The 14,128-nt window shown below is 42.0% G+C and overlaps 1 protein-coding gene across 1 annotated transcript in view; it reads left to right on the top strand.

The window, feature by feature from the left end:
* Nucleotides 1-2,741: 2,741 nt before the first annotated feature.
* The window catches only part of plcg1 (phospholipase C, gamma 1), a 30,775-nt gene continuing 19,388 nt past the window's right edge, over nucleotides 2,742-14,128 (top strand). The window contains exons 1-4 of the mRNA XM_036533734.1: nucleotides 2,742-3,009; nucleotides 3,755-4,042; nucleotides 13,321-13,473; nucleotides 13,653-13,746. Of these exons, the coding sequence (XP_036389627.1) occupies nucleotides 3,820-4,042; nucleotides 13,321-13,473; nucleotides 13,653-13,746 (470 nt within the window). The 5' untranslated portion in view covers nucleotides 2,742-3,009; nucleotides 3,755-3,819. The remainder of the gene's footprint in view (nucleotides 3,010-3,754; nucleotides 4,043-13,320; nucleotides 13,474-13,652; nucleotides 13,747-14,128) is intronic.

Raw genomic sequence — 14,128 nt, 5'->3', positions numbered from 1 at the left:
GGTCAGACAAAAAAGCGAGGGATACAAACTTTGCCAAAAAAACAATCAACCATTAAGTTACAATTAGGGTGTTTTTTTTTTGTAATTGTGTAAAGACTGAGGAGACAAAGGTCAAACATGAATTTAATGTGAATTCTCATGAGTTACTCTGGACTTACAGTTTGATTTTGTTTTTAGGAAGAGCATTAATGTAAACAGCTAATGTTAATCTTTTACCAGCTTATCCACCTGTTGTCCTAGCCTTGTTTTTTTATTTTTGCCATTGTAGGTTATTTAAAAAATAAAAACCCTACAACTTACATTTTCATGTTCTGTGACCTGCCATATCAGATTCTGCTGCAGCTGTTTTAAACACCAAGATCACAACGAGTTTGCAGTGGAGAGCCAGCATTTAAATTTACATTTGACATTTACATGCAATAGTGTTGATGAATGACTTAAGGTTGACAAATTGGGAAAGTTTATACCAGGATCCTATCAGAACAATAAAAAATAAATATAAGACTGAGTTTAGAAATGCAGCAATATGGTTATGTACAGCAAACCTGCCTCTCCACACCCCCCGGCCCATTCCTGAGTGAAGTATATTCAATAACAGCCTACAGCCAGTGAGAAATCCCATGTCAAATTTTATTTGGGCTGGGTATGTTGTGTGTAATTGGGGGAGGGGGGGGGGGGTAGATCTGTTTCAAATAATGTACTTATGTTTGAGTACTGGATAAAGGGATACTATGTAGGCCATGTAGGTCCATATGAAATGTAAACTGCGATATCAGTGCTGCACAAAACCAGACCCACAGAGTAGTATGGTGAACAGGTTCCCTAGGCTTTTTAAATTATTATTATTTCCCACTGACCACACGAGGTCGCTATAGTTCCTTTCAGGCGTATTTGCAGGTGTGGAAGTATAACAGCAATGCAGAGAATTATGGTTAAATCAAATAATAGGCATGGTAGGTAATAGTGGTCTGCAGAATGATTGATGTGTCTGATAAATATTTTAATATTTATTAACTTTGCAATGGATATGTTCAGTATTTATAGGCACTAGCAAAATAAGTATTGTCACTTTTCATATGCATACAATATAGCAGAGCTGCGTAGCCCTTACGAAGTACACAACACAATGTTACATTGTGAACGTAAACAGGGCTTGATAGTTTGAACCTGGTTAAAACCAGTATACCAAGTGAGATCATTACAAATACATTTAAATTGTTTCTACAAGACATGTTAGTTGTCGGACACAACAAATGAATCTTTTGAGACTTGTCTCTATACACCTACACATCTATATAGTTCAGAACCTTTCCTGTGGACTTTGTGATCCATTGCCAGTACTTTCGGAAAGAGGAGGGCTGCCATAGCACGTTGAATACGAACTTGGTGTATGTTGGTTTTACTGATACAGATCCCAAGTGTAAACGGTAGTGGTGAGAACAGCAAAATGCATCATTAAAATAACAGGTTTCTCATCTATTTACATTTACAGGATAGAATGTTCATCTTAACCGCATCATTACCATGCTGTGCCTGTTACTCATTTCGTATAGACACATGGATCCCAGTCCTGAGAAGTGATACAGTTACAAAGCCCCGGCAGAATCTTCGACAATTGTCCTGCAATTTTCAATAAAATTTTGGTCTCCAGCTCAGCTTCAACATCATGACCTCGAAGTGTACAGATCATACAAGACTGGGACATCCAAGCTGTACAGTACTAAACTGTACAGACAGCGTAACACTGGAAAAGTTTAGGGTATATTGAAATCTCGCAAATCACAGTTTCTGTTATCTCAGACATAGTAACTAATCCTTATTTCTCTAATTATACCAGAGCAGCATTGGTGAGAAAAAAAACTTCATTCGTCTGCGCTATTTAATGTCTGTGCTTGTCGCAGCGTCGCGAGAAGTTGTGGTTGACGGTTAGTTAACTGATCCTGTAGAGGTGTTATATGCATGCATTTGCAAAAGCGTGCAATGCACTGCGTTGATGTTTAAAGTGTACGAGCTTGCATTTTGAAATAGTAACGTATTTTGGGGCATAGAGAGCGGTGAACAGTCGAGGGCGATCTATTCACGCACCCTCAAACAGGCGAGTGCTTCAGTTGGGGATAATCTAGATTTGAGGAATACGCACCAATCTTTTTTTCCCTCAATGCGAAGTTTTATTTGTGTGGTGAGATACGGGTACAATTCTGAAACCAGAACACTGAAGGGGGAACAATAAGGAAACATCTCTGTGAGCAACTTTGTGTGGGGTTGCAAATCATGTCACAGGCCGGATGCATGCACAGCACTCCATACTCTCCATGTACAGTGCGGCCAAGACACACAAACCTGGATGTAACTAGTTGAACTGGCAGCGTATTAAACCATAATTTCACACGATGTGAACAGGTAATGTAAGTCTTAAATTCTATATTGTGGTAATATAACATCTCTGTGGTTTAAGTACAAACTTCCTCTCGTGAATTTCATTTTAGGAATGATATGTGGCTAAAGGACATTTCGAACAGGTCACGAGCGCATTAGTCATATAGTGTACATATGACTGATACTTATTCAACAAGTAGTTTTGCGCAAATCGGAAGGGAAACAACAGTGGGGTGTTTACATGGTTTAAGGTATTCACAGGGAATGGTAGTACTACGGCATGTAGCCTGCGGAAAGTCAGACCTGTGTCTTTAAGAGGCAGATCTATCCGATGCTTTGTTGTACAGAGGGGGTCGGATGGGGGAAGGGCCGCTGCTGTGTCTGAAACCGACAAGCTTGCATATGGCTAACTCGATGGAGGCTCACTACAGGACGCGGAGGGAAAAACCACAAGGCTTTTCTCGGGGCTAAAAAGCATTCGCTTGCCCAGACGCACTATGATATAAACACCAAAAGGGGAAGTCAAGAACACTGGCAAGGTTGGAATAGCGATGTGCGGGGCCGAGATTGCAGCGAAACGACGTGTTGTTCTGCTTTTGTTGAGCTAGAGTGTGCCAGCTGCACTCGGAGAAGGTAAGTCGAAGGGTACAAGAAAGACGACAAAAATACTGCTAGCTACCTGACTTGATTGCAGGGAGATCAGCCATACTTCCCCTCGCTCACATCTTCTTCTTCCCTAGGCTTTAGGAAAAAAATCTGGATCACGCTCTGCCGTACATTCCAAATGTGTTATTATTAGTAACAGTTGGTATTTTGTATCAGATGAGAGTTACAAAAAAGCACAAGACCGAAGCAGTGAAAGAAACTTTGTTGCCAGCTATCTGGTTAGGCAGCAACATGGAAAGGAAACACGAATTCCCATTTAATACGGCAACTTGCTAGTCAGCCAGTTTCAGTTGCTGCAAAGCGATAAAGTCTTTAACCGTGTAACGGATTACGGTTAAAACCTGTGGCTTTTTTGCTACTTGTATCTCCGTGGGAAATTCATGTAAGCTAGCTCATATAGGTTGCAGATATGAGAAGTGTTTTATATTACATCTGTCTCAATAATACATGGCCTTACTTGGAATTACCATTTTGCTCAAAAACCTCTCAAACAAAATGAGCAAACATCAGTGCAAAAATGCTAATTTGCAATGCGTGTATCTATTTTCTCTGTCTGTGATATAGCTGGCTCCCCACTGAAATAGACACACAACATTGTACAGCCAACTAGCTACCAAAAATTAACATTGGAGCCAAAGTTCAGTTATAGCTGTTTCGTAAGTTAAACCTATACGAGTCCATGTTCATATCAGCTTCTGTTTTGCTTTCATAGGTATCCTCATCTTAGCCCCCCAGCTTGTAAATTGGACTGAAGGAAAAGGACAACAAAAAAGGGAAATGACCATGGCTGCAACGACAGGATTCTTTTCCAATGGACCCGTCTCTTGGATTGAAAATGATACTGAGGTTAACAATCTTTACCGAGACCTGGAACTGGGCACCGTTTTGACTCTGTTTTACTCAAAGAAGTCTCAGCGGCCAGAGAGGAGAACGTTTCAAGTCAAACTCGAGACAAGGCAAATTATATGGACCAGAGGCACGGATAAAATCGAAGGAGAAAGTGAGTATTCGTGATAAACTTTCGACAGCTGTGTCTGTTAATATCCATTGGCAATAGTGAAACATTCAAAATAAGACAGCCTACACGACAGCATAAAATTTAGTTCGTTGATCCACAGAACGATTTTGATGCTAAAATTGTGTGGTTTATTGAAAGAGGATTGGTGGTATCTTGATTGTAAAAGAGCTGTCCTGTAGCAATGCAGCATAAGATTATTATTGAAGGAAGAAATGGTTACAATACTTTGCAAACGTTAACAGTTCCGTACATAGGTTCCACAAATGGACATATGCGCACAGGTTTCTCTGATTTACACGCGCAAATAATCTAGTGTACAGAGTACATCTACACCATTAACCAACGTCACTGTATAACTAAAAATATTTGGATAGAACAAAAAACTTCTCTTCCATTCAGAAATGGAAACATTGTGGCTATTAAAGGTTTTTGACAAAAGGGTTGCGTATAATATTTAATAGTCTTAACATCGTAATATATACTTTGATTGCAATCACTATCAACTAGAGTTAAAGAACTCCATAACAGAAAATGAACATGAAAATATTATTGAAAACGTGTACAATAATTCAGTCTTAAACGTTTGTATTGACCATTATGAGGCCCAGCTGGCTGGAGCAAAACGCAACCGGAGGCCCGGCATTACAAAACAAAGATTGCTATCAGAGGTTAATGCAGTAGTGCTGACAGTAGTTATAATAATTTTGTTGAGGATCTGTATACGCTTAGATTTGTTTCGTGTATTATATGCCTTTGGTGTTATGGCATTTGTAACGTCAAAGGAAAGCTGTACCCAGTATCGCGTCGTTCGCTCAGTTTTAGGCGATGCAGGATGTCAGGCGAACAGCTGCACTCTGCTCCGGATGCAGCAGAGGGGGAAAAGCTTAAACGATTTTTTTTAAGGTCTGCTCTCTGAAGATGGTTGTCATACATGTGAGCTCACCACGGCCACTTGATACTCCAAGAGGGGAGATATCGGCGAATGCTGCCTAATAATGCAGCTACAAAAATAGCAGCAAGGCATGCTTCTACGGGAAATGTGGAATCAGGAGAGACTGGGGCGCAGTGCGTGATTGTTTTCCGTTTTCATGGTGACAGGCTATGGTGGAAATGTCTCCTGTCCTCCTGCTACATAACAGTGGCTGATTATTACCTATTACTGTTTATAATGTATCGTGAATGCTGAAATTTTTTTTATGGATTTCACTTCAAACAATGACACGTCCCCATCACTATTGCATTTGTTCTCCCACGTTGAAACCAGGCTTTTGGCGTAGCTTTTTGGCGTATCCTGTAAATTAGAAGCTACATTCCTGGCACAATGCAAAAAAAAACAAACAAAAAAAACAAAAAACAAAACAACCCCCCCCTCCCCACGAAAAAAAAACACCGTGGCCTCCTCAATGTCAAATCAAAGGGGCAACCACAAAAAGGCAATTTCCACTGGTTAACAGGTGAAGCTCTTTCTCTTTCATCAGTCATGTATTGTGGTAATTTGATAGAATGGCTTGGCCAGCCTGGTGTGACTTGCTCCCACTGATACATTTCTTCCAGTCTCTTGTTCCATTTTGTTCCTTTGCAACAGAATTAGAAATTACATCACAGAAATTACAAAGGAAATTCACAACTCATAATGTGAAGATATTCTGACTAAATGTATACGTATGTGTACAGCCATTGAAACAGTAATATGAGAAGGCAGGCTTAAAGACCCTTGCATTGACATGAGCAGTTTGCTTAAGGATTTTTTTGATAATACAAAGTGGAAAATTAAGGTACACTCATGATTGTATTTGTCATTGTCAGTCATATCAAATGGATGGGGGGATTTGTTACAAAGGAGGTCTGATCAAATGTGTATGACCGTTTCTGAAATGGGAGACATAGGATCAAGGACCTGATCTTATTCTCATTCTTCGGGATTTTAATTTTGCTAACAGTAATGCTGTGAAGGAGAGGCTCCTTCAGGTGTGCTGTCACATGAGGTCACAATTACCATTTGATCATAATCTATCACCCATGACAACTTTTACTGCCCCTTTCTAGTGTAATGTGTTAACAGACCAATGATAATAGCATTCTCATAGTGTCCATGGCCTTCACTTTTGTTTCTGTCCCATGTTTATATTGAATATTGTTTATATTTGTGGGGTTTAAAGATGACACGCCATTTCAGAATTTCTTTCCCCATCACTTGGCTCTGCCACAGCCATAAGGATGAATGGTATCATTTATCAGCCTCGGGCGAAAGGTGACCTCACTGTCATCGTCAAGAAGGACATTGTAAACCTAACACTGGATGCACGGAAGGAGAAAAGCACCTCTGATTGATAGGACTGGCATCAAGTAAGTTCACTTGGAACTTATTTGCGGAGGCTTTGATTGCATGCTGTTTTTGCTCCCATTTAAAGTGTCCCGTCACCATTGTTCGTTTAAACTTCTTTGAGCCATGGTTTCCATTTTAAGTTCATTCCTGTGTTCTGAGGGTGCTGGGAGCCACAGCAACAATGGTCAGAGACTACCGTAGATGGTAGATGAGCTGGTGACATGAGCAGTAGTGTGGGAAGTGGGTGCCCTTCAGAGTAAAGGAGAGAGATCTGACTCCGTGACTGGAAGAGGCAGCTGGTGCTGGTGTAGACTTGATAGATGATGGGCACATGAGCAATCAGGTTTTGGAGAAATGCACTTAATGTCCAATTCACATGCCACTCTTTCATTTATGATCATAAGATGTCCGTGGGTGCGTTTCCCTTTAATGGGCACCAGTGATGGTATACATGGCAAGGCACCTTTATACAAGAAGGTTCAAATGTTTGTATTACTTTTATGAGTTCAGGTCTGCTCATCTGATATGAGGGCCATCTGAAACAGGAGTACATGTGGTGTAGCGAGGAATGACTTCCTGTAAGAGCAAGTCGTTTTTGCACCATGCTTATTTAATGCTAACAGCATTGACTTCATTTGAGCGCAGCTTTCGCCGCTTTGGTTTAGCCGCTCATGGTCAAGGCTTCCCTCCGTCCCATGCAAGTATCAGGTTCCCCCCCTCTCTGTGACCGAAAGAGGATCATCACGCTTCCTCTTTCTGCGCAGGCTGGTCTCTTGGGTCCCCTAAATCCACTGTGCTGTCTGAGCGCGTGCAGTACCCGGGGAGGAAATCTTCATCTCTGCACAAGGGGTGCATTGTAACACCTGACATCAGCAGAGGTGAATGTGGTGACTAGTTGTCAGTCTGTGGGGGGGTGGGGTGACCACTTGTGTCCTTTTCTAGACCAATAAAGGCCCTTCCTGATTGTCTCTGAGGTGTTTTTGGAGTCTTGCATGTTATGGTCATTCATGTGTGGTGAAACTTTAATTACAATCTAAAGGAATGGTTGGACTGTCATTAATTACTTGCTGAAGTGGTATTTTTATTTACGATAGAATGTTACTTTGTCAGATTTCTCTTAAATTTGTTTTGCATCACACGCCTTTTTGAGCATCATATGATTACAACAGACAGTGAATGTAGGTAGACAGTTTAATTGTGCTGGACAGCTTTATCACTCGGCATTGTGGGGTTTCAACCTTTATGCAAATACGAAACTATAGTGTAAATTTCCCTTGTATTTCTGTAAAGGGTGTGAAGATCACAGCTCTGTGGTCATGTTGCAGTGGCTGGGAACCAGGAATGTGCAGTTGTTGTGAAGATTTATACGTTTATGTGCCTCTAAGGTACACTTACCTCAGTTTCCCATATAATGAGTGTGCATAATCTAGGTTATTTGTTTTCCCATTTTGATCATAAATACAATGACTTTGTCCCTTTTTATATTAAAAAAAATATTGTGCAAATGGAGACAGAAGGCTAGGGAGAAGGTAATTTTTTCCTTTGTAGACTGTGTGTGTGTTTCAGTAAAACAACAAAAAACATTCTTTACAAAGTGTGTTTGTGAGAAGCATGGTGGGTTTTGAAAGTGCACTTTGCACCGCTTTGCGTCCTGTATGCAATTCTAGAAACACATATTTAGAAATGTATTTGAATACAGTTTCCCTGGCAGGGGAGGGTGCTTGTAAGCCATGGCACCATTACACAGCTATGGAAACTGTGATGATTCTTTTGTTAGGTATCTTTTTACCTGTTTGTTACTCACTTTCCATACCCCAACATGAAAAGGCAGGTGGGGGCTGTAGTTTCTGTCTGAATTATTCTTTCTAGTTCATCAGGGGTGTTGGTGTCAATTACAAATCAAAATGTAGGGGAGGTGAAACTGATACTTTTAGTTGAAGTAAACTTTGTGAATGAGGTTAGGTGCCTTGTTTATTGACAAGCCATCTTTAGGGGTTTTTCTAAAAACCTGCAACAGCAAGTAGGGTGCCTCACCAGCTGACTGAGTGGGCCTCCCAAAGTAATGACAGAACCTTCCCGTTACTGTTGCGTCGGGAAAAGACACAAATTAAGGGGCTCGCCAAAGCCATTACAGCCCTTTTGTCATATTCAGATAGCGTTGAAGCAAAGCTAAACTAGTTTTTTGCACAGATGGAATGAAAGGTAATTACGAAGTGAATGCCTTATCCCAGAGTACACAATACTTTTACCAGAAGCATTGTTATATTCTGAGGATGGGTGCTTGTTTTGCTAAAATTGGGGCAGTTTAGAAATCGTTGGAAGCTACAGATCATTACTTGTTGCATAATGTTCCTGCGAAACTCGAATATTGTTGATTCATGTATTTATTATTTTAATTTTTGTGTATGTGTTTGTATGTATTACAGCTGTTGAATAATGATGTTGAACAGTCGTGTTAGGCCTCAGCCAAGAGATGATAATGAATGCTTGCAGGCAGTAGACTTTGAATGTGTGATGGAGTAATGTTTGGGGGCCCCTGGGTTTGCCTCTGTACATGTTGTAGGATCATCCTACAGCTCCTCATTTAGCTTGGTTTATTTAAGACTGTTCAATATCAGTGGTCCCCAAGGCAGTGGCTTTTACAGTTATGTTGAAAACAGAAAAAATGTCAGGTGAAAAGCTGACTTCTGAATCATTGTTTCAGTATCGCAAAGTAATGTTAAGAATGACTTTTCCAATGTTTTCCAAAATGTAAGGCGCATAAGGAAATGTACGCCAAAGTTTCCAGCGTGAATTGAAATAGATTTCTAAATAAAAATAATTCTGAAAAAGCCCCCCTTGGAATAAAAAAAAATATACACAGTACCGTTTGAGAGCGACGTTTCCCCTCGTACAGAGATGAAAGGAAATCACAGATAAAATCAACACAGAAACATGCAAGCTGCATTTACTCTCCCTGCATAACAGCAGTCTCAGGTCTGCTTCATGAGTGTGCCTGATACTGACGGTAGGTGCTGCCAGATCAGTTAAAAAACCTATAGCGCTCTCCTAAGATACAGAAAAAGAAAACGGTAGTAATACAGAAATGAAGGAGCGTAGAGCTGTACTGCTGAATGTGTGAGTCCTTTAAAAAGATGTTCCTTTCAGGATCTCTGTAGTTTTTCAAGAATTTCTGTAAACATTTGAACTGAAGTACAGTTTACACAAGTCACTGGTCACTGATTTAGTCTTTAATTAAGTAAGTGTGATGAATGTGGTTCATTAAAGGCTATTAAAGTATTTTCACATTTATTATGAAATACACTTACGTTTTAGTATACGTCGTTGCTGATTCTATCACAAGTTGGTTGCTGATTTGATCCACAGGTGGCACAATGCTTTTGTATATTTGAGCAAAGTACGTAACATGAATAGTCTCAGTATATATTGGATCTCGCTGTATAAATTGATGTGTAAGATATGTAATTCGCTGTGGATGAGGGCACTTGCTTAGGCAAGTAAGTACACTGATTTGCATGTGTCTCCGCTTGAGTCCCAGAATGAGTTTCCCCACTTTACCTCAGCAGAAGGGTGTCCGACAGTATCTGCACACACTTTTTACAGTGTGATGTTTGGCGTCAGCGTCAGTGAACAGAGACACCCTGTCCTGGCTCTGTGTGTCTCAGTTTTGATTCACACTTCTAGCTGTAATTAGGCTTGATGTTGAGTGTTGATTTGGATTTGCCATTGCTTGAGTTACTGAATCATCTGCAGATTCTTTATGTGAGAACTATTTCATGTTGAGGTAATTTGCTGTAATTAATTTATGATGTAATAAAATTATGAAGGTACCTATATTTCAGGTACATATAGCTAAGTCTCAGTTAATTCATCTTATTTTCCTGCAGTGTAATTCCATCATACTCTTGATTCACTCAGCTATCAGCTAATCTTAAATAGAAAATTAATCCAGATTAAATAACAGGCTTGGGGTGCTGGTTAGGAGAGCTAATTAACAACGTACATTGAGAAACACCTTTACTTGTCATTTCACCTCTAGCCGTTGCCTGTTTCGCAATAGGTACAGGAAGTAAGCCTAAATGGATGTATAATGCATAACAGTATGCAGTTAATAATCCAATCTAAACAGAATAGTTGAGTTAAGCAAGAATGAAAACTTGAATATACGGTGAGAATGCTTTGTCCATGGGTTTGAATCTTTGGTGGAGCACTGCTGTGGCAGTCCTGGACGAGGTACATTCACGCCATGTGTTGTAATACGCCAAATTATTATCAGTTCTTCATTATTACTATTACGTCTGGTGGCCGTTTTCTCCCCTAGCCTTATAAAGTAGACATGGGGCCACACTGTCTTTTCTTTCCTTCCTTTTATCTGAGCAGAGAGAACCAAAATCAACTACAGCCTCTTTCCCTGGGTGCCATTTTGAAATTGAAATTGCATTAACACCGTTTTGCGTGAGGTTCCCATGGGGTACCGTGTGGGACAGAACACAAACTCTGTCTCAGGGGGTAGAAAAGGCAGCGGCATCGAGGTGGTAGCGCGGTACGACCTTACTCTCTTATTCAGAACTCTTGCGCCATGTCATCCCTGAGCCCCAATGATTCCGTGTGGAATCACCGTCACCAGGCGGCACGGTGTGGGCGGTGGCGCCACAGCCTTCCAAACCTGCACCGGTACACTGAGTCTGGGCTTAAGGGGGAGACAGAGGGGCAGGGGTGGGTGGGTGAGCGAGCTCAATGACATGGGGGAGAGAGAAGGGGGGGGGGGCACAGGAAAAAGAGCGAGGTGGGAGAGAGCAGAGGTGTGCTGCAGATGGAGATGCGCGTCTGAGAGATGTTCCTCTCTGACAGTGCGGTGTAGGTAGCAGCACAGGAAGTGCGGTTAAGGCAGGAAGATCCGCAGGCAGCACCCTCAGCGCTGACTGCTGCATTTTGTGGCCCCAAGTTTCAGCGTCTCACTGCCACACAGACCAAAGAAATAAGCACACGGGCTGTCGGTTCTTAAACAAAGAATTCACACATAATAGCAATTCACACAAATAAACTGTGGCTTTACAAGGTGAACTGAACAACTTTATATGTACTAAATCAGGATTGTGGGTGATTTCTGTTTTTAGAAAGCGGGTCAGGTGCACAATTATGAACACAGTCTAGTTTTGGAGCACACATTCTACACTTTCATGCTAGCCCTGCACTGTATAAAGTTATTCTGTGGCTCTTGGAATATTTTGGGACAAGCCAATTACACAGAACTGCTAAATGACAGTAGGAGATCAGTCTGTCTTCCCCAGAGTAGGTGAGGGTGTCAGGGTGTACGCCTTTGATCTTTTAAAAATAAAACTTGACCATAGTTTGATTTGGTGAAAAATGTGTGTTTGAGTTGAAACTCATGGTTAAGCTTGAAGGTATACCATATTTTCCACATGAGTCAATTAAAAGTGTGTATGTATGTATGTAAGTATATATTTACAAATATGTAAATGTGTTTGCACTTGTTCATATACTGAGCATGTGTTAGCGGAGGCTAGCAGCATACTGTGTTTTAGATGTCAGTTACAGCCAGAGGCCATTAATGACACAAACCTTGCTTCCCACTTTCACCCTGACTTTAACCAAATGATGCAAACCTTAGCCCTTCTCATTAGATACAGACTCAATGTGGCATGCTGTCAGAAAAGCCTCTCTGAAACTGAATCTGGTTTTGTTCACTGAATTCAACATGGCCACCTGTAGCATTCTGACACAGTTCCTTGGCACAAGGAATAAACAAACGCAAAACACGCATGCACAAAAAAAAGTACTGATTGTCATTTACGCCCATACAGTGGGTGCAGGACACTTAAATGGCACCTCTGTGTGGGATGGGTGGTCCACGCCCGTCAGACTCCCAGTAGCAGACAGGGCTCCTTTGTCCCGCTCAGAGAGGGCCTGTTTAAAGACACACGCGCCTCAGTGAGACGCGCTGGTGTCCCGGGACCTGTCCTGCTTGCGCTCTGTGGGATGCCATGTAACGCCCAGCTCCTGCTGCCGCCTCCCCGTCTCGCCCGTTCCCCTCCCGGCCCAGTCCGCAAGCAGCAATAGCAACACCTATATTGCAACAGCTGTACTGATGTCGCATGTGAGGATCTATCCATACCATTGGCTTACAATGTTTTATTCATATTAATACAGCAATTTGGGTGAAATTTAGAATGTGACAGTTCTATTCAACATTGACTGTTTCTTGTATGAAATGATGCTTAGATGCTCTACATTATTTTAAAAGAATGGAGTAATGTTAAGGTTGTTAAATCACGCTGTGTCAAAATGAATTGTACTGAATAATATTACATCATATCAAAGTGAATTATTAGATATGTACTGATATATCATTGCTTAGTTAGTGAAATTGTACCATATTGTTATGAAAACAGAGCTTTACACCCGAACTTGACAGCCCCTTTTCCCCCAAACTCGGGAATATATAAGATTCAGTAAAATCCAGTTCAAGCCCTGTTACTTGACTGTATTGCGGCTCTCTGAGTTAACATGAGAGATTAGGCCACAGTCTTGAATCTGTCAGCCCATAGACATGTGTCCAGATTCAGTCATCTTATAAAGACCCTGAAGTGGTCATTCGGGCTGTCTTTGGCATCTCTCTGCTGTGTCTCAGGGGTGTGGATGCCGGGGACCAAAGCAGCACCATCAGGCTGCAGAGTCCCATAGTCTGAATTTTGAGGTGTTACGTAATCCTGCTTTCTGCCAGCCAGCCGCACGCATCGAGACCAATGTGTGAAGCAATGAAGGAGGAAAGACTGACGATTTATCCTTGCCCTGCTGGCAAGCACAGTGATGAAGCATAGCTTTGCAGTCCCTGTGCCCAGGCAATGCTGCTGCTGCTGCTGTGTCATTCTAATGGGTGCATTCACGGGTGTGTCTCCTCCTTCCTGTCCAGTTGACATCCGGGAGATCAAAGAGATCCGGGCGGGACAGAAGTCGCGGGACTTCGATCGCTATGTGGAGGACTCCACCACCCGGCCTGACCAGGCCCACTGCTTCGTCATCCTGTACGGCACCGAGTTCCGCCTCAAGGCCCTCAGCCTGGCAGGTAGGCCCTGCATGTTGACGCACATGAACTACAGTATAACAATACTCTCTGCGCTCAGTAAAGAGTACTTTCAGAGCGCTCGCTCCTCACAGCTGAGTCCTGCAACTTGACATTGTGCTGGTGTTAACTCCATGCCTCGCTCCCGACCTGTGACCCACCTGCTCTTGTCTCGCCCACAGCGACATCGGATGAGGAGATGTCCATGTGGGTGAAGGGCCTGACCTCCCTGGTGGCCGACACCCTCCAGTCCCCCACACCGCTGCAGGTTGAGAGGTCGGTCTGCTCGCCCATCTGCTTCTCCTTAACCTCCCCCACCCCTTCTGTGTGTAAAGTTGAAATTAGGCGTAGGAGGCAATATGAAATTCTGTGCTGTGTCCATACTGGCTAGATTCCGGTCAGTGTGAATGGAAAGATGTGTCACAAATGCTGTGAGCAGTGTCAGAAAATGGCATTGAAAGTATGGATTTTTATTTCAGATGCAATTTGTAAACATGCAGCGAGAAATATTGTGTTTAAAAAACGTAAGCTCTCCATTTCTAAGAAGAGAAGGACAAATTCAGGAAAACCATTTGGGAAATTATCCCACAGTGGTGCCCAGAAGTAGACTGGTGCATCAGAGTTTTACAGTAAATCTTGACTATTATGTAGATGTTAA

Source organism: Megalops cyprinoides, chromosome 7 (assembly GCF_013368585.1).
Source record: "Megalops cyprinoides isolate fMegCyp1 chromosome 7, fMegCyp1.pri, whole genome shotgun sequence".
NCBI lineage: Eukaryota > Metazoa > Chordata > Actinopteri > Elopiformes > Megalopidae > Megalops > Megalops cyprinoides.
This window is presented reverse-complemented; position numbering and strand designations above follow the sequence as displayed.